General features: G+C 45.9%; 2 protein-coding genes across 2 annotated transcripts; one reads left to right on the forward strand and one right to left on the reverse strand.

Moving 5' to 3' along the window:
• The first annotated feature begins 11,338 nt into the window (after positions 1-11,338).
• On the forward strand, positions 11,339-12,280 carry LOC107544819 (olfactory receptor 1D2). Its single transcript, XM_016222750.2, has one exon. The coding sequence runs from the start codon at positions 11,339-11,341 to the stop codon at positions 12,278-12,280; it is 942 nt and encodes a 313-aa protein (XP_016078236.2).
• Positions 12,281-18,389: 6,109 nt separating this feature from the next.
• On the reverse strand, positions 18,390-19,337 carry LOC148091216 (olfactory receptor 3A2). The gene has a single exon (XM_087826547.1). The coding sequence runs from the start codon at positions 19,335-19,337 to the stop codon at positions 18,390-18,392; it is 948 nt and encodes a 315-aa protein (XP_087682673.1).
• Positions 19,338-21,158: the final 1,821 nt, after the last annotated feature.

The following is a 21,158-nucleotide window of genomic DNA, read 5'->3' on the forward strand; positions in this document are numbered from 1 at the left end:
ACACTCCCTGCTGCCTGAGGGGAAACTGAGGAGGGGAATTCTAACAGCTCACTTTGGATAAAAGCTGGTCTCAGCCAGAGGGGAACAAGCTATTGTTCCCAGTATTCTCCATGACCCTGAGATGTTCACAAAGAAATTTAGCTGTGGTTGCTCCAAGGGTGGTTCCCCTTCTCAGGGACAGTTTGGGAGCAGTTGAAATTACCATAAAATCAGAAGCCATGGAGGCCCCTGTAGATACTGAAGCTAATTTATTTGTTCTTCACCACACCCAACTAATTGCCTTCTCCTCTGGAGTAAAGCTTCTATACAAATGGCAGAAATATTTAATCAATGTCTGTTTAAATCCAAACCTGCTTCCTTCCAACTAGGGAATGTTATGGGATATATATCTGTCTTTACTCATCAAATCTGCCTCCATTCACTGATAGAGTGAGATGGGGTTTTTTTAGTTGTTTGTTTTTTTAATGAAATCAGTGATGCTCACATACGCTTTTTCCAGAATGAAAAATGAACAAGATACTGTACCAAAAGGAACCTCCCAAGAGGAAACACATCTGGAGACTGGTTGAAGGTTTGCTAACCATCGTTTCTTTATTATTATCTTCCATGAGAGCCTGAGATATGGCTTAACAGGGCACCCGCCCTACTCAGAATGGCCCAAAGAGCCCAGAGACTTGCAGAGATGCCTCTAACTCTCTGCTTATTCCATAGATCTTTCTGTAAATGGGCAACACGGCCACAGTGCCTTGAGAGGCCCTTTTTGGGGGACATTCTTGCCAACTAGGAGACATATGACCCTGACCCCTCAAGAAAAGGTTAATCTTCTTTTGTAAAATGGCCTGGTCCCAATACAAAGTGGGCAATAGAGAGGTTTGGCCAGTTAATGGCACCACTCATTTTAATACTGTCTTGCAGCTGGGACCTGCTTTGCCATTCCCCAGGGAAATGGACAGAGGCTCCATATATCCAAAAGCCTTTATGGCTCTCAGAGATGGCCCTAAGCTGTGTAGTTTCTGTAAACTAGAAAAATGTACCCAAATGGAAAGAAACATTCCCAATGTGCGTGAATGGGTTTGTCAGTCCTTTGCCAACATTTGGGTGGCAACCCAGTGCCTGAGCTATTGAAAATGACTGTCCTTCTTTTACAAACGAAGTCTTCATAGGGCCAGAGGTGTAGCTTCAGAAACAATTCAAAGCCCACCGAATCCTTTTACCTTCCCCAAACCTCCCCCATTCATCTCAAGTGACTTTTGATAGTTGACATTTTGAAACCAAAGTCCCAGGACCTTTGAAATGCAAATACCTGACTTCACCAAAAACCTAGTCTGGGCCTTTGTTGGTTTGGTTTGGTTTGGTTTGGTTTGGTTTGGTTTGGTTTGGTTTGGTTTGGTTTGGTTTGGTTTGATTTGGTTTGGTTTGGCTTTGTGGGGGGGTTTTATGTTTTTTTTGTTGATAATCCTCACTCCAGGATATTTTTCCCATTGCTTTTCAGAGAAAGTGGAAGTGTGGGAAAGAAGGAGAGGGGGGGGGGAAAGAGAGGGAGAGAGAGGGAGAGAGAGGGAGAGAGAGAGAGAGAGAGAGAGAGAGAGACTTCTATGTGGGAGAGACAACTGGTTGCTTACTGCTTGCCTCCCCTACGGTCCCTGACAAGGGGTGGCAGGTGAACCTGCAATCCAGGTTTGTGCCCTTGACTGGGAATCCAACTCATGACCCTTCAGTGCCAGGGTTGGCACTCTAAGCACTGAGGGACTCTGGCCAGGGCTTGGTCATTTTTTTTTAAATACAAATCTCTGGAAAGTAAATCTTCTCAAAATAGGGTAGGGAAAAACACTCTTATCCACCTAATCAAATCACTTTAACTTATTTCAACTCTTCCTTTCTAAAATAGTGAATTTTAATTAAAGTTATTGAATACTTAGATATTTAAAATAACATAAAATACTGAAACATTGATTGCTAGACAAAGTTTACTCTTGACTAAAGAAATACATAAAAAGTGTGAAATAATATTCTAAAATACTAGATGGAGTCAACACTATGCAGTGGATGAGAGTAGGAGACTTCAAGACATGAGAGATACTGAGGAACTTGTCCTGGGGTAAGGGGGAGGGAATATAGATACTCCTAAGAAATCCATAAGGGTAAATTTAAAAGCTTGTTTTAAGTTAAGGGAAAGTAAGCTGGCTTGCAAAATAAAATGTGTACATTTTAAACCATCCTCAAGAAAAAGGACCTATTAAATGGGAAGCAGTAAATGATTTTAAAAATCAGAAGAAAAATTGGCAAATGGAAGTTATTGTTTGCTTTGCTAGACATATTATATCAGCACCTAACAGATAATGTTCAGTCTTTCAAGCAAAAATCAAACATTAGCATGTACTGTGTCACACAGGAAGTCTCAATCAATTCTAAAGAAGAAACACATGTTTGTTCTCTGTGGATATGTTCATGAACCATAATGCATCATGCAAACATGTTCTTGAACCATAATGTGCTAAGGTACAGAGTTACTAATAACGGATAGCATTAAATTACCCAATATCTGGACGTTTAAGAAGGTATTACTAAATGTGAAGAGAAGTATATTCAACATAAAGCCTGGGCTCAAAGGAAATCATGAGTGAAATTACGGACTACTTAGAACTAAAAAGCAATGAAGAAAACCTCCAAATCAAAAGCAGTAATGAAAGAGTCTTAGTTTTAAATAGACTTACAAGGAAAGAGCCACAGGTGTAAAGAAAGATCTAAGTATCCAAATTATATGTTAGAACAAACAACAGAGTGACCTTAAAGTAACAAGAAAGGGGGAAAAACGATAATGGCAGAAATCAGTAAAAGAATTGTGAAACAGCCTTCGACAAACTAGAAAACTGGTCCTCTGAAAAGATTAGTAAAAGAAACAGATTTCTAGCCAGACTGACCAAGAAAAACAGAAAAACACTCTGCACATAGTTCCAACAAGTTAGGTGAAACGGACCAATTCCTTGGAAGAAACAACTATAAAACCTTTCTCAAAAGAAAGATGTAACTGGACTAGTCCCATGAAAGAAACTGAATGTGTAGTTAAAACATTCTAATGAGGAACTCCGAGGCCCAGGTGGCTTCCTGGAGAATTAAACAACAAATGAACGCACACTGCACTAAAGAGGCTACAACAGATGTCAAATGCGCACTTGAAAAGTCCAACATCATATTCCATTAGGAAAAGGTTCATTAGACCACAATGAGACCAACTAAAATAAAAGATGGTGACAATACTCAGTGCTGGTGAGAATGTGGAGAAACTGCGTCACCCATGCAGGGCTGCTGGGAATGTGAACCATTACAGCCGCTCGGGAAAGCGACTTGCTTGTTTCTTATAAACACTAAACAGGCAACTACCATACAGCCCAGCAACTGCACTCCTGGGCATCTGTCCCAGACAGATAGAAACTATGTTCACTCAAAACCCTGTGCACAAATATCTACAGAAGCTTCACCTTCAAACTTACAAGCTCTCTCTTAATTCCCTTGTTGGGATTAATATCTAGAGTTTGTAAGAAACTTCTGTCAAATAAAGGTGGGAAGAAAACCCAGAACAGAAATGGGCAAGGTATGTGAAAAGGGGGATTTCATAAAGGGAAACGCAAATGGTTAACAAGACATGAAGGGACGTTAGCTCTCACTTGTAATCCCAGAAGTAATGAGGCCTCCTTAGGCCCATGGGAAGGAGATCAGAGCCTGAGGATGGGCAACGTGGGTGAGGTTCTGGGGAAATGGAAACATCGCGGCTGCGACGGGGGTGTGAGCTAGCTCGGGCCACCAGGAGGGCCGCCGATAAGGACTTAGCAAAATAAAATTAAATATGGTCTTATGTATTTGAATATACATATATATAATTTTGCTAAGTCCTGATAGTTGTCCTGATGGCCTATATTAGCATCTATACTATGAATACATATATATGCATGTACATATAACCATTCTTCCTTCTCTATCTATCCACCTGTCTGTCTGTCTATCTATCTGTCTGTCTGTCTATCTATGTACCATCTACCTCCTGTTACCTAGAATCCCATTCCTGGGCATATGGCGCACATGACTTGTCTTAAGCTCCACAGAGAGACATGCAAGGCTGTTCGTCACAGCGTTGTTTGCAGCAATATGAAGGTAGGTGTTCATCGCCTGGGGAACTGGATAAATAAAACCTGGTGGGTACATACATTCCTTAAGAGAAGCAGCACCCAGACTAGGGCCCACAGCCCAGAGCAAGCTAAGGCCGGTGGAGAGAAGCATTTTCTCTGTGCGCGCGATCCCATCGCCATCATTCCAGGCCTGTGCCCCACTGACGCTGAGCAGTCCTCAGGTGGCCCCACTGTGCCAGCCCTTCTCGTAAATCTCAGCCAGCGAAAGGAGTGGCTGGTCCCTCCCGGGCACCCAGCAGGGAACACCCAGGAAGCCTTGGGAACCAGCCCAGGAGAACCTATGACGTAGGCGTCTCATTTTCAGGCTTGATCACTTTTGAATAACATTTGCTTTGCTGGGACACAGATGGAGAAGCAGGTCTTCTGCGCCAAAGGCCCCTCAGAGTTTAAGGGCAGGAACCTGGCTCTTCAGGGCAGCATCACTGGGCGGAAACGGACCACTGGAAACATTTGCTAGAACAGACGGCGAAGCAGCAGCTGCCAAGAGTGGGCTACAAAACCTTATCACGTCAGTTCCATCTCAAGGACATCACCCTTGTTATGAGTCTTTCCACTGACAAGAACGTCCCCATGAGATGTTAATTGTATCGTATGCTAACAGACTAGCTAGTAAATTCATGTGACAAGACAAAATGTGGCAAAAAGTGCTGCGGTGGAGCCTAAAAAAAAAAAAATGGTTCTCGGTTTACTTCTGTTGTCATTGGTCAGTAAAACGATAACACAGGAAAAACAAGACAGAAGCACCACTCTAGGTGTACGTATGGCCACATGAATGTTTTTGGTAATTTTTTAAAAGTGTGACTGTTACAAGACTAGAATATGAAATAAAATATAATTACTTGTGTTACTAGCAAATCTTAAAATGTGGCCATTGCATGGGTGTGTTAATGAGAACATTAGAGTGACAGTTGAGACCGTTGAACTCCTGGTTCCATCCCAGTTTTTCCCTCCCCTAGGTAATGACTATCATCTACTCCACGTTTGTCATTCTTATGTACGTTTTTATGATTTTACACAAAAGTTGTACAGCTACAAAAATAATTAACATTGTTTTGTATATTTAAAATTTTTATTTCCATGGCATCACCCAGGATGTATTCTGAAACTGGCTTTTTCACTCACATCAGGCTATGGGATTTGTCCGTGTCCTTACACATACTCCAGCCCCTTAGTGTCCCAGCTGTAATAGGTCTTTGCTATAACTGGTTGGTTCTGCTGTTGAAGGACATTTAGGATATTTCTAGTTTTCACCATTCTCAACAATGCTCAAGTGGACTTTCTTTACACTCCCTTTTGGGCACTGGAATGGAGGTTCTCTAGAGTGTGTTGCTGAGCGTGCCTTTCTGGGAGGAAGACCCTGCACCCTAACGCCCCTGGTGGGTGCTGTTTCAGTGGCTGCTTCAGCCACCCCCACGTCCCAGCTGCTCTGAATGTTGCCTGCTCAGGCTCATAGCCGCCCTTTCCCTGGCCAGGGGGCTTAGGTGCTCCCCCTCCCTGCCCTGGGATGTAGGGGCACAGCCAGTGGGCAATAACTGAGTGGCACTGGGTAGACAAGGCTGGCTCCTTACCTCCAAGTGGGAGTGATTCCCTGGGTACAGTTCGGGTCCCAGGTCTCCTCTCAAGACCAGGCTGGATGTAATGAGCTGAGTCCACATCTCTGCTCAGCTCCATCGTCTTCTGAGGCTGCTGCTTCAGTAACCGCTTTCCCAGTTCCCACAGGCCACTCTGCTTCCAGGGAACCTGGGCCCAGGTGACTAATATCGCCAAAGTCTCTCCACAGCGGTTGTTCCAATCCCCATAGTGAGGGAGAGACGTGAAGACTGAGAGACACTCATTCCAAGGGCTGGGGTGGGGCGGGGAGGCTTGGGGATGAAAGAGCTTTGTGACTTCAACAAGCTGAACGAAAGCCAGCCTGGTTCGAAGTTCTGGGGACAGAAGACTGAGAATGATACTGGTTGAAGTTGTACAAATATGTAGGAGCGAGAAAAGTAGACCTCATAGGCCGGTGTTCATGTTTTTCCTAATTGTAATAGGAAGTTCTTTAAATACTTTATGCAGGAAAGTTATAGGGGTCAATTTATACTTTAAGAAAATTACTCTGTGGGTAGGAAGAATGGGTTCAAAAAAGATAAGAGCAGCAGGGAGTTGAGTATCCACACATCAAGGAGAGTGGACCATAAAAATTATATTGTTAATGCAGAAGGTAAGACACACAATGGAATCTATAGCATAATACTATGTATGCATATAAAACATGGAGACATACAAAGATATGAATTCTCCAAGCATACATGCCTATTTTGAAGTGGCTACCTATGTGGAGGGAGAGGAAGGGAACAGAGATTAGAGCTAGTAAAAGACAAAAAAAACCCAGGAAGATGTCTTGCAAGGAATGGTGGTCGTAAGGTGTCATGAACTGAAGCATATGATTCACTCAACTCTGCACCAAGTAAACAAAAATCAAAACAACAGTAACCACCCACTTTCCTACCCATTATTTCCCTCTCCTTGTGGAGACCCATGCCTGGGATGGGAGATAGGTTTTCTCAAGAGACCTTCCAAATAACCCAAACTTTTACCCACTAAGTGTGTTTAATTGATGGCAGAGACCTTCCCTAGTGATTAATTTAGCATCTGAGTCAAGGAACCTGGAGAACAGAGGAAGGAGAACCTCCCTGGAGCCTCATTAGTAAGAAAACAGATGGGAGCATTGAGGCAGTCTCATGCCTGATCCTGGTGGATACTTCTGATGCAACATCTCAGCCTAATTCTTCATTTCCCTGGGTGGGCTCCAGAGAGCCGGGTCTTATCTCTGGGCTCCCAGATAATTGAGGTTAATATGTCTTGTTATTTCCCCTTTGTACATGTTTATGTCTTTGTCCCGAGAGACCTGGGAACCAAACTTCTACCAGGTCTGATAGTTCTGTGCCTTGGTGCCCAGGGCATGAGTAGACACCCATTAGGCATCAATAAACATCTTTGGATTAGAAGTGATTACTCGAATCCCTGATTGAGGTCAAAGGCCTTGAGATTTTCCTTGACATTTTTCTTCAAGTGCCAACAGAATCACATGGCATGCTTTGCAAATGTATTTGTTAACTGACGTTCAAAGAGTTTGTTGAGGTGGCATCTTTGTTTCTCTGTCTAGCCTTGAGAGACTTAAACTCCTGGTGGATACAAAATAGTGTGTGCTGGCTTTATCCAATGAAAAGCTGCTCTGAGGGGCTCCAGAGCCACCTTCTCAGACCCTGTTTAAGAAAATCCAAAACCCAAATCTACTTCCTGAGCAAGCTCCTCGGGTAGTAGTAGTTTCTTAATGAAGACCTTGTGAAAAGCCAAAACTTGCTGGAGCCTTAGCCACATAATTTTCAAGAAACAAGTAAGGATTCGTGTCTTCTGGGCCCCAAGGAATAAGTGATTCTTACTGAGAAGTACTGGATCTCAGTCCACTGAGGAAGAGAGGAAATAAAAATCACCTCTAATCCTCTCACCCAGAGACAATCACATGCAACATATTCATATATTTACTTTTAATATTTTTCTGTGCATGTAGAAGAGTTTCCTTCTAGTTGTCATTATCTCATAAGAAATGTCTCCTGCCCACAAACATGCTGTGTAATATTTCATCTATTATAGGTACCATCATATGCTTAAGCATTTCTTATTTGATAGGCATTTAGCCTCTTTTTATATTTTTTAAAAAGATAAATAATGATATGATAGGCATTTTTGTATGTATCCCTAGAAATATTATTATAGAATCAAATTATATGAACACTAGACATATCATTTCCCTGACTTTACAACTTCAGAACTCTCTACTTTGTTGTTTTGACGTGGCTCAGCAGTTGAACGTCGACCTAAGATCCAGGTGATCGGGGTTCGATTCCTGGTCAGGGCACATGCCCGGGTTGCGGGCTCGATCCCCAGTCGGGGGCGTGCAAGAGGCAGCCGATCCATGACTCTCTCATCATTGATGTTTCTCTCTCTCTATTCCTCTCCTTTCCTCTCTCTGAAATCAATAAAGATATATTAAAATTAAAATTAAATGCGGTAACGTGTTCTGATCTCCTGGTTTGGTTTTCTTTCCCCAATTTTACCTGTACCTATGTCTTCCCTTTGTCTCCGTTTCCCTGTGCTGCTCAATTGAAATTCTATTACCTATAACTCCTCCTCTTCCAAGTTTATACCACCCAACACTTCTTATGTGTTTAAATACATTCTTGCCATCCCCCCTGCTCACCTCTAAGGAGTTCAAACTCTTTCCCCTGTTAACCCTTTATGGACCATCTTGGAGTTCCCCAAGTCAGAAATAGAGGCTCATCCTTGATTTTATCCTATCTTGTATCTCCAGGGTCCAGGCCACCACTGACTCTTCGTGATTTCACTTCCAAGAACAGCTAGATAATTCTTTTCCCACCTTTCCTGCTCTCGTCCAAGTGCAGGCCACCCTCCCCATCTGCTGGGCCACTGCCCTCTCTGCTTCTCTCCCTGTCTTGTCTTCAGCCTGTTCTCCTCATGGCAACCAGAGTAACCCACTCACCCTAAATTGAACCATCCCGCCTCACCTGCCTAAGATACCTTAATGACTTCTCACTGTAGTTAAAACAGAAAACAGCAGGACTCACCGGCTTAATCTGTCCCTATTGTTCCTCCCAACTTGTGTCTCTCACAGCCTTGTTCACTAAACACCAGCACTGGCTTCCATTTGGTCCTTGAATACACACTTCTGTGCCTTTGCAGATGCTCTTCCTTCTCTTTGGAAAGGTCTTTTCCCAAGTCTCTGAGTAGCTGACACCCCCTCAGCTGTCTGATCTCAGCTTAAACGTCTCAGAGAGAATCTCCCGGACCAACTAATCTAAGAGCTTGCCTTCTCCCGCCCACCCCCATTACTCTTTATTTCAGATTACTGCTTCCTTGCAGCACTTATCAGTTTGTGGTTATTTTTTCTCTGTCTGCTTTGAGAAGATCTCTCCTGTCCTGGTCTACAAGCTCCAGGAGGGGAAGGAGTCATATCCATCCTGTTCATGGTGGTACCACAGCACCTAGCCCAATGCCTGCCATCAATAAATAATATGGGGAGGGGGAGAGACAGAAAAGAAGGGAGGGAGGTAAACCTCCAGGCACAAGTAGAGCTGAGGTTGTTTGGGTGAAAGGTGTTGGGAGTCTGAGCTATTCCCAGAAAAGGTGCAGGTTGTCAAGACTGAGTGCAAGGACTTCAGCAGCAAGGAAGAGGCCAAATGTACAAACTGGCCCCATGGCATGGCTGGGTGGTGTCGCAAGACAACTGTGACCACCTCATAATTTGACCAGTAGGGGGTTTGTCAGTGTTAGGTTTGAAAAGTGGAAGACATTGAGGCCTAGAACAATTCAGTGAATTATTCCATCTGGTCGTGGAAGCAGGAACAGGCCAGAAATTATTTATACTCTCTTCTAGCTCTGCATCGGGGGCATTACTCTGCCCCAAATGAGGAATCCAAACTGAGATGTTTCACAGCTACCAACTGTGAGACTGGATGCGCTTTGTTTGAAATCTGTTTTAAGGTAGTGAGCTCCCCATCAAAGAGGAGATATAAAGACAACACAAGATGTTACCTGGACAGGAATGCTAAAAATCTAATTCCTCTATAGAGAAGATATGGAGGGGGAGGGGTAGATAGACTAGTTTGAATCTGATGTCCTTTCAGCTTTGAGTCAGTGGTGCTAGGAGTTTGGTCAGAGAGGGGATGGGCTGAGCAATCTATGGTTTGGGAGATCCAAGCCCATCCTATCTTCCTCAAGTCGGGAGAAGGGAGGAGGAAGTTTGTGGAGGCCATAAAGTGAGGGTAAGAGGAAGGAGAATCGGGCATATCCCAAGACCCTTGTTCATTGGAGCAATTACCCACTCTCGTCTGAAGAAGCTGTCTTGGGATTGCTTCCCTGAGGCCTCCCCCAAATTATGAATAGGCCTGACACAGTCCTCACTCAGCCACTTCCTTCCTGAGCATGAGGCTCAGGCATCAGCCCTCAGGTCCCCCAGCCTCCCTGGGGCACCCACAGCCTTAGGCTCTGTCTCCTTTACTGCGCGGACCAGGGATCCAGGTACCAGTTCCCCGGCTTTTACCTTTACCTGTTCCAGCCCTGAGTCCCACAGCATTCCTTAGCATCTTCTACGTCCTGACTGTGACTTTTTGTTGAACCCAGGAAAACAGTGGAGACGGCAGAACTGTGGACTCAGAAACCAGCACAGAGCAGTGGGTAAGGGCTGGAGGTCTTGGGCTCATCTCTCTCTTTTCTCTTTCTCTGGTTTTCTCTCTTTTCCATTTTATGTCTCACACAAACACTGTACTTTCACCAGATGATTGTTTACATACCAATGTATATATTTATAATAGGAATGGTCAATTTTTATTGAGTGCCCACCACAGGCCAACTCTTTGTGTTAAGCACTTTATTACTTAATTTTATCCTTGCATCTAATTTTTCACAGGAACAAAGCAAGTCTTCAAGAGCTCAGGTAACTTGCCTGAGGTGTCACAGCGAGTGGCAGAGCTCAGCAAGACTTCCAGCCTCTGACGGCACAACCTTAACCATTGCCCTATACGGCCCACTGGGAACACCATCCCTTTCGGGTGCTATTCAGTGTGTGAATGGCCACTTCACTGAAGTTGCTTTTTATTTCTAGCAGCTTTTCACTGGATTGTCTTAGATTTCCCAGATAGATTATCCTATCAGCAAATACTAGTAATTTTTCTTTCTTCTTTCCAATATTTTTACTTTCTCCCTTTTGTCCAATTGATAATAGCCATTTGTTATAATGCATACACTGTTTTAAATATTTTAAAATATATTTAATATCATAATGTAGTAATTTTTAAGCAGTTCAAGAGTATTGTGAGATGATAGGGTTTGAAATACAACAGGACATTATTCCTGTATATTGAGTATGTCAGTTTAAACTTAGCTGGATTGACTAAGTTGCAAAAAGATTTACCATGTTATGAGTTTGTGCCTGTTTTTATCTTGTTGTTAATCTAAAAATATTATAAAATTTAGTCTAAGTTAGGTTAATGCTAAGAATATAGCTGATTTTGCTTCTGTGAATGTCCTTGTTCAATTGAGGGCACTTAGTAAACAAACATTTGTTGGTGTTAATGTTGCAGACAGTTGGGGAAATGGATGGAGGCAACCAGAGTAGAGTCTCTGACTTCCTGCTGCTGGGGATCTCAGAGAGCCCTGAAGACCAGCGCGTCCTGTTTGGGATGTTCCTGTCCATGTACCTGGTCACGGTGGTGGGAAATGCCCTCATCGTCCTGGCCATAGGCACTGATGTGCGACTGCACACTCCCATGTACTTCTTTCTGGCCAACCTCTCCTTCACTGATCTCTTCTTTGTCACCAACACAGTCCCCAAGACACTGGTGAACCTTCAGTCCCAGAACAAAGCCATCTCCTATGCAGGATGCCTGACACAGCTCTACTTCCTGGTCTCCTTGGTGGCCCTGGACAACCTCATCCTGGCTACGATGGCATATGACCGCTACGTGGCCATCTGTCGCCCCCTGCACTATACCACGGCCATGAGCCCTGGGCTCTGTATGATGCTTCTCACCTTGTGTTGGGTGCTCTCTGTCCTCTATGGCCTCATCCACACCCTCCTCATGACCAGGGTGACCTTCTGTGGGTCCCGGAAGATCCACCACATCTTCTGTGAGATGTATGTCTTGCTGAGGCTCGCGTGTTCCAACACTCAGATCAATCACACAGTGCTGATTGCCACAGGCTGCTTTATATTCCTCACCCCCTTAGGGTTCATGATCTTGTCCTATGTCCGGATTGTCAGAGCCATCCTCCGAATACCCTCAGCCACTGGGAAGTACAAAGCCTTCTCCACCTGTGCCTCCCATTTGGCTGTGGTCTCCCTCTTCTATGGGACACTTTGTATGGTCTATCTGAAGCCCCTGCACACTTACTCCTTGAAGGACTCGGTGGCCACAGTGATGTACGCTGTGGTCACCCCCATGATGAACCCTTTCATCTACAGCCTGAGGAACAAGGACATGCATGGGGCTCTGGGAAGACTCTTCCTAGGGAAAGCCTTCCAGAGATTCACATGAGGGTAATTTGGGGCACAGAAGTGAAGACTTGGAATTTGCTCTACCATGTGAAGAGCATTATCCTGTGGGGAATACAGGAGTAAATAGGACATAGCTCCTGCTCAGACGAGCTCATAGATCAGCGATGAAGAAAAGACATTTGTAACCCAGTAACCCCAGATCTCACCAACCTTGGCAATAACTAAGGTCATGCTAACACTAACACTAAATATTTGCAGGATCAAATCCTTGACTTGCCTGACCACAGGACCACAGTGCCCCCTTCCAGCCTTTCAAAATATAGCCAGTTATGGCCTGGGAGGGATCTCATGTTCTCTAGCACACACCCACTATGCCCTTCAGCTCTAGCCTCCGCTAAGGAGCCATTTGGAGAAGACACCTTGCACTAACCCCACTGCAAGTGTTCTGAGTGAGGCTGCCCAGGCTCCTGGCTCTCTGCTGGGCACAACTCCCACTGCTTCCATCTCACCCACAGTCTCTCTGGACACAGCCCTCCAAGTCTGGCAAACCTCATAGAAAAGTTCTCTCCTTTGCGCTGGGTTGATTTTTGTCTCCTGGACCTTAAACAACAAACACTGCTTGTGCCTTTCTCCTGCTTTCCGGTTCCCTGTGGGGAGACCTTATCCCTGGCAGCCCATCCTGTCCTCTATTACTGAGGCTGCTCACTCCATTGCCCTGCAAAGCTCCATTCCTCACGCAAACAAAACTCTCAGGGTATCGACACACATTCCTGAAGAGGAGCGAGGCGGCAGCAGACAGGGGCGAGGTGAATGGGGGACCCGGTCTCTACTCAGGGGCAACCTGCCCTGGGCAATGCAAGGGCCAGAGAGGGAAGGGGAGCTGATGGGGAGGTGAGTCAGCGGGTGGGACAGTGTGAAGGGAGAGCAATCCTTTACAGGGGAGTCGGGGAGCCAGCCCTGACCTCGACTTCCACAGACACGGCTGAAATGACCTTGGGGTCCCTACATTCCGTGGATGATGGGGACTGCCCGTCAGGGCCTGGAATTGGGTTCCGAACATGACCAGGAGCTCACAATGCGCGGGGGTGGAGGCCACGCTAACACCACGTCTGAAGGGTCATGGTCTGGACACAAAGCGGGAGAGCCTAGGCTGCCGTGTCGGTGATGGGGACTCGGGGAGGCTTCCTTAAGGTGCCAGCAGCTGCACAAGGATGAAGGAAGGCGAAGGGTCACCCAGGAAAGGGGGCAGGGAAGATAAGATGCTCCCGGGGAGGAGGCCTGGGGCGGAGGGGAGCGTTGCATTGGGGCAGGCAGCTCTCCCCATCCCTAGGGTGTCTGTGGAAGTCCCCCCACCATTTCTAAGCACCCTTTTCTCCTCCGTAAATTGAGAAAAAGCCCTTGACTTGGGGGTAGCTGTGTGGGCATTAAGAGAGGGAAGAGCCAAAGCCCTCGGCAGGGGCCGGGCGCATCCAGCGCAGTTGGCGCTCAGCCGGGGGAGCTGGGCTCAGGCAGAGAGGAAACAGCCCGACGCGGGCGGGGACTGTCCCAGCTGAGTGTGACCGGTGAGCAAGCCCGGAAGCTGCAGGGGACACAGTGGGGCCACCAAGGCCTCGTTGGAGAGCTTGGAATATATTCTGTAGGTAATGAGAGACCACTGAGTGTTTACTATTGTTCACTTTTATTGTTTTCATTAAACCAACAATATACATTATTGTCGAAATATTAAAGTAAAAATAATCCAAAATCGGTACTTAAATTTTACACTTCGATCTCTGCTGAGTATGTATTTTTCAGAATGAATTCAAATTGTTTTGAAACTTGTTTTCTTACATCATAATATCTATGTTAGTAAATATTCGCTATATTACTACCTAATGCCTATGCAGTATTTCAGTGTGCAAGTCAATAAATATATCAGAATTCACTTAACTCCCTTCCCATTACTCAATATTCAGTTGCGGACAGCTTTCCCCATCTTTGCAACACGGCCATGACTGTCTTCCCTTGTTCCCTTGCCTGATTGTTTCCTTAGGCGAAATTGGTCAAGTGGACTTGCTGAGCCAAAAGTTTTCCTTGTTCAGAGCGTTGACACATTTTCCGAAAAGGTCCCCTAAAATCCACCCCTGCACTTCCACCAGGAGGGGACCCAGCTGTTGCTTTGTTTGGGTTTCTTTGCCTGTGAGGTTTCAGAAAGGAGAGGAAGCTTCAGGAACCCTTACGGGCACCAGGCAAAAGCGACATTGTGCTTCTTTAGCGACACTGTGCCAGTTAACATTCTACTAAAACCAGGGGGGCTTCTTTCTCTCTTTCAGACAATCACAGAAACAGCCACCTGGAAGTGAATTCTAAGTCCCCACCTGCCCTCAGAAAGCTGAGCAGCCCCCTGTGAGCTGCCCCAGCTATCCACAGGCCGACCGCTCTGTCTCCTTCAGGCTCCGGCTGCTAGAATTTAATTCAGAACATCCAGAAGTTTTTTCCTGTCGCTAGTGTAAAGAATCTCATTACACTAACTGAAGGCACGTGTCCTCATAGAAAAACATCATCACTGTGGCCAGGCCAGTGAGCTGTGCCGATCCCCCCCCTCGGGAGCCCTGACCCACGCTCCCCGCACCCCCCGGATGCCAGGCGGAGACTGGCAGTGGCTGGAAAGGGGGACAGAAGTCAGCGCAGTCAGGCCGTTGTCAGAGAGGAGGCCGACTCCTGCTCCCACTCGGACACATGGGGGGCTCGGGGGCCATTCCTCTCACCCTTAGAATCGGGAGAGATGAGCAGCCTGAAAAACAACCCTTCAGATCCATCAGATCATTGAGGTCACACGAATATTAAATGGCTCTTTGCTGTGGCAAACCTCTGAGATTTTAGGGGCTTTGTTAGCATAATACAGCCGAGCCGAGCCTGCCCGATAGAGGTGGAAAAAATGTTTTACACTCAAAGTGAGACACAAAATCAAAAACATGATAAGAAAAGACAGATTTGACCATATAGAAAGGTAACACAACTATTTGGCAAAACACACATGGAATTGAGACAAATGGCAAGCAAGAGAAAATATTTGCAAGTCACGTGACAAAAAGCTGCTATCAATAAGGATTAAGATTTCCTAACGAACAAACAATCCAATGGAAAAGAGGGCAAAGGCTCTCAAACTGCAATTCCAAAAGAAGAAATTGGCCAACAAATATGTGAAAAGAGACCCAACTGCAGTTTTAACTAGAATTAAAAATTCATGTAAAATTATTGCCATTTGTGCACCTTCCAATTGTAAAAATTAAAAACATTTATTTATAACAATCCTTGATGGGTAATGAGGCATTATCACAACCTGGTGGTTGTACAAATTAGTGCAAAAGTTTTGGACAGTAAGAGGCCAGTATATGTGTGTGCATGTGCATCTCAAACTTTACATTTGTATTTTTTAAAATCTCAGTTACTCATAGGAACTAATCCTAAGTAAATAATTACAGAAATTTGGAAAGATCTTTCTGTAAAGATACTCATCACAGTGCTGTTTGTGCCTGCAAAACAGTGGGAAAGAACCCACATCACCTCAATAGAAGGTGGATTAGGGGAACACGGTTTACGTGCACAGTGCTGTACCTGCAAGCATTCAACAGAAAAAGGGAGACTTCAGTGCTGGTCATGAGAAAGATTATATTGCATAACGTGCAGGAAAAATAAAAAGCAGATCACAGCACAGGAATGGTCCTCAGGATGTGAAATATCCTGTCACATATGAGTAAAATCTCTGGAGCAGATGCAGCATTTCCAAATAATTTTTAACAAAAGATATTTACATTTGTGGACACAAAGAAATCCCAAAAGAAAAACACCTCCCACTTGTTAGGGAATCTCTCTGGTCTTGGAGGGGAAGCAGAGCGTAGAAAACAATTTCCAAGGAAAACACCCTTAAAAGTTTGGGGTAAACATTCAGAAGGAAGCATGCCAAGGCCTGGGGCCCTAGATTCCCCTTTGGGGTAACAGAGGAGAGGAGTTGGGACAGTGCTAAATGCTCAGAGGCTGCATGGAGTGGTGACAATGGTGGTGGCAATGCTCTCGAAGTATTTCCTGGGTTCAGCCTTAGGAAGCAGTTCACCCAGATATTATAACCAAAGGGAGTTAACTGTGAAGAACCGTGGAGAGGTGACCTGGTCCCGGGTCCTTGGGGGACAGGTAGAAACCAGGCCAACCACAGGAGGGAGGTGTCTAAGGTCACAGAGCAGTGCTGACCGCCCGCATGCCTGGTTTTCCTTGACAAGAATTTTACCCTTTGAGAGAAGCTCATTCTCTTTAATCCCAAAGTGTCTGGAGAACCAAGAGTATCGGGACAGACACATACGTCGCCTCTGCCCCTGAGACTGTATTGGCAGGCCCTGCCCGCGGAGCAGGAGCTGAGGGCTCTGGCGCCCGGGGGCTGTGGACTCCAGCCCTCAGCGCCGCATCTTCCCTCCCGCTGCCCACCCGTCTGTCCTACCCTGACCTCTGACACTGCCTGCTGGCCAGAGGAAGGCCGGAGGGGTTCCCGGAGGACTTTGCCTCACTCTGCCTTTGGCAACGGTGCGGCCTAACAGGAACAGCAGTGGTGCCATTTATTATGTGCCCGCCGCTGACGGGGGCCATTCCATAGCGGGCATCTTGTCATCTCCATCCCTGTTCATGCCGCATTTTCTGCACACCCGTCCTCGGCCTCAACGTTCCCTAGTCATTCTGTTTAATTCTCCCCTTGCTCCCATCCTTTCTCAGCCCCTATTCTCACGTCCTTCCCCTGCTTTCTGTTCTTTCCTGCCCCGCTGCTCACCGCCCCGCCCCGTCCCTCCCGCACCCTCACCCCTTCAGTCCTGCGCTCCCAGTCCCATCCTCCTGGCCACTCTCATCTCTTCTTTCCCACCCTCATTTCAGCTCTTTCTTCCAGTTCCCTGGCTCTAAGGAGAGATCAGGGAGAAGCCAGGATCCAGGGGTAGCCAGGGGACAGTTTCGGGAGTGATCCAGCTGAGAGGCCGCAGAGCAGAGCTGCCAGGACAGGGTGAGCAGCCCCCGCAGGCTGGAGGGGAAGAGGCCAGGGGCGGCGGAGCTGAAGCCTGGACGACCCTCAAGGGGAGGGAATTCTCTGGGTGGAGCTGCACAGATGTACTAACAAAGCAAATTCACAGAGAAGCACCACTGCCAGGGACTGCATTACGGATATTTTCTGAACGAGGGGGTTTGGGAGAGAAAAGCAAGGCTTTGGAGGAGGGTATATTGGACATTCTAGGGTGAAAACTCTAAGGACCTGGTTGGAGTATAAGTGCTACTGCTCCAAAGGCTTCTCATGTAGGACAGAAAGTTGACTCAGTGAGACAGAAAGAAAGACACAGCAGAGGATGCAGATGAAACTGCCCATTTTGACCTGAAGATATATCATGTATGAGCTAATGCAGCTTCTGTTTAATGGGCTATTTCCCTCTCCTGTCCCCTAAGCATCCTATGGGATTTTGTGTTTGTAAAGAGAAGGAACTGATTTTCTTGGAGGTGAAAGGTGAACAGTAGAATAATCCTTGGCACTGGTTTAAAACAGCTTCCTGTACTCTAATCTACAAGGAATCTCAGACTTCCCATGAGAAGAAAACTTCAAAGTGATATTCTTGCTTATTAAGGCTGTCATTAAGCAAATAATCCTTCCTTGCTGCCCAGAACTACCTGGCTTGCAAAGCTTCAACTCAATCTGGAACGCGAGCATAGCCAGAAACAAGGGAACAACTTCCCAGGGGGACTAGCTGGGCACATCATAACCTCATAGCCCCTTTCACTGCTCTCCCTCTATAGGAAATATCACTAGGTGATCTATCATATGTGATGCTTATTTATTTCATTTACTTTCTCCCTTCATTAGAATGGGAGTTGCATGAGTGCAGAGACATTTGTCTATTTTGTTCACCAGGAGGGTGCCCTAGGAGAGTGTTTGGATCATAGTAGCAATTCAATAAATAATTATTGTATTAATAAATGAGTAAATCATGTAGGGTTTCTTTGCAAGACAAACACACCACACAAAATTTTCCAACATCAGGACCTATAAGTGAATGGTTCATAATCATTTCTCCAGGTTCCTGCTTTCTTGGAAATTTTTCCACAAACCAAAAAAAAAGGGAGGAAAAGCAAGATCTTACCACCCCTCAGGTCAGTAACCGCCTCCCCACAAGGACCCGCCACAGGGCACCCTGCACATCAGGGTTTCTAAGGCTGTAGATAAGTGGGTTCAGCATGGGGTTGATAACTGTGTTGAAAACCCCAACCCCTTTGTCTTTGTCTGAAGCAGCCTCTGAACCCAGACGCATGTAGTTGAAGATACCAGTTCCATAGAAGAGGCAAACCACAGTGAGGTGGGAGCTGCACGTGAAAAAGGCTTTCTTCCTGCCCTCCGCTGAACGGATTTGTAGCACAGCAGCCGCCACGTAGATGTAGGAGGTGATGATGAGAACCATGGGTGCCCCTGCCATCAGGAAACCCACAGCAAAGAGCAGCAGCTCATTGAGCTGGGTGCTGGAGCAAGAGAGCTGGAAGAGCTGCGGGAGGTCACAGTAGAAGTGATTGATCACATTGGGACCACAGAAGTTGAGTGTAGTTAGGGCAATAACGTGGGTCAGTGCGTTGGTGAGGGCACAGGCCCAGGACGCAGCCACCAATATCCTCTGGACTGTGTGGCTCATGCGGATGCTGTAGGTGAGGGGCCGGCAGATGGCCAGGAATCGGTCATAGGCCATGGCTGTCAACAGGAAGCAGTCTGTCCCAGCCAGAAGGTAGAAGAGGAAGAGTTGGGAGACGCAGGCATTGTAGGAAATTGTACGCTTGTGGGACAGGAGCCGCCCCAACATTGCAGGAACAGTGACACTGACACATCCAACATCCAGAACTGATAAGTTCCCCAGAAAGAAGTACATGGGGCTGTGGAGTTTGGGCTCCACCAAGATAGCAGCCAGGATGCTGAGGTTGCCCCCGACTGTGGCCAGGTAGGCAAAGAGGAAAAGCACAAACACCACGGGCTGCAGCTGCTCTGTTTCAACCAGGCCCAGTAGAATGAACTCGGTCACAGCAGTCCCATTGCTCCCAGCTTCTGGATCCATGAGTCCTGCAAGGAAATGCCCCAGGTGTGGAAGCATCGGTCTACTTAATGTATTTATTCAACACAAATGTTTTGAATCACCTATATTCAAAACTCCCTGATGAGTTGCCAGCTTTCCAGGTGATGATTTCCCCATTCCCCACCACCTCACTCACTGACCTCCCACCACCTCAAAGCCTCTGCCCTCCTCTCAGCTGAGATGCCCCAAGCCACCATCACCTCGTCCCTCCCACACTCTCCTTATTGAAAGGGCCAGAATACTTGGGAAAATAAATTAAGATAAAAGCAGTTTTCTTCTTTGAATTGAGTAAGATTAAGATGAAATTTCCCTGTTTTACTCTGAGAGATTAGCTCAAACCAATGAGCAGATTTCAAAATATAAAATTAATGATATTTCCAGAAAAACTAGATGGCATTTTAAAACATAACTGGGGTTTCAAGGCCTTTAGAAATATCGAAGCTGAAGCAAAGATGTGGCAAGAATCAGGGAGACCATCCCCATGACTGTGGACATCAGACACTCTGGCCAAGTTCATTTCTCCAAAGTGAGGCACATACTCTGAAATATAAATTCAAAATCCCTCAGTCAATCAATTGCCAGTGTTCTTACTGTTATTTAGGCCCTTACACTAGACTTTGAATAACAGCTTCATTCAAAGTGATTTTTTTTCTCTTTATAATATCTGCTACCTGGAATAAAAATTGCAACATGACCTACAGGGTGGTTGCCTCCACGGACAGTGAGTTTTCTGCATTGTGAAGCCTCTAGCCTTCCACTTGCCCTTGACTGGGCCTGATAGATGACCAGTAGCTCTAACGGGAGGTCCTCAAATGAAGCGAGCACATCATAGAGCCAGACTGAGCTAAGTTTCTCAGCTCTTACAATAAACTCCTGGTCAAAAACTGTTCGTGTGTCTTTTAATGCCCATGGGATAAGCAGAGCTAGACCTCCCCTTGGACAGAATACACTGGAATCAGAGGATGGAGTCTGGTGACTGTAGCAAAAGGAGAAGGGTGATGAGGGCCTGAGCTCACAGGGATAAGAAGGTGGACGTGTGGTGACATCTAGAATAGCCTTAAAGGTCTAAGAGAACCTGATTGGTGAAGGGGGATCATTCTCAGGTGTGATCATTATTGATAAAACTAGTAACTGAGAAATGCTTTGCCAATTGACAGATCAGTGGATGGATAGCAGCTCTTTACATATAATTACATTAAAGAGCAATTAACTACTTTCTGTTTTTCCCTTTGGGTTCATTTTAACACAAGCATTAGATTTGGACCCTGCCCACTTTTTACCTCTTTGCTCTTGCTGTGTTCTCTACCTGCAACGGCTTCCTTCCAACTCCACATGGCCAAGGGTATCAAGATTTGACTCAAATACTGGCTGCTGAGTGAATCCTTTACAAAAATGTCCCCATCCCAAAGGAAGACTCTCTCTCCTCCACTAAACCTTATTTCAGGGAGCTTATTACTGTTTACCTTCTAGCCAAGTCACTTCTCTAAAAAGCACATGTCCCCTCCTTCTCTGTAAGCCGGATTCAGTTTCCCAGTCGCCGTACTTACCATAATACTTCACACATAGTAGGTACTCAATATTTCTTAAATAAATGATGGTTCAAGTGTTAGAGGGTGTCAGAGGAGAGCTCTAGTATGAGCTGGAGTTGTCATGGAGGACCTTGTGGACATACTGACTTTGGGCGAGACTTTTATGAATCAGTAGGATGTAGGGGAGGGGGAGAGGCAAGTGCAGGGTGCAAGGCTGCTGCAGGGACGACTGCTTTCCTTGCCTGTGATGGGACAAGCAGGTAATGTAGCGATC

Source organism: Miniopterus natalensis, chromosome 17, assembly GCF_054644295.1.
Source record: "Miniopterus natalensis isolate mMinNat1 chromosome 17, mMinNat1.hap1, whole genome shotgun sequence".
Classification (NCBI taxonomy): Eukaryota; Metazoa; Chordata; class Mammalia; order Chiroptera; family Miniopteridae; genus Miniopterus; species Miniopterus natalensis.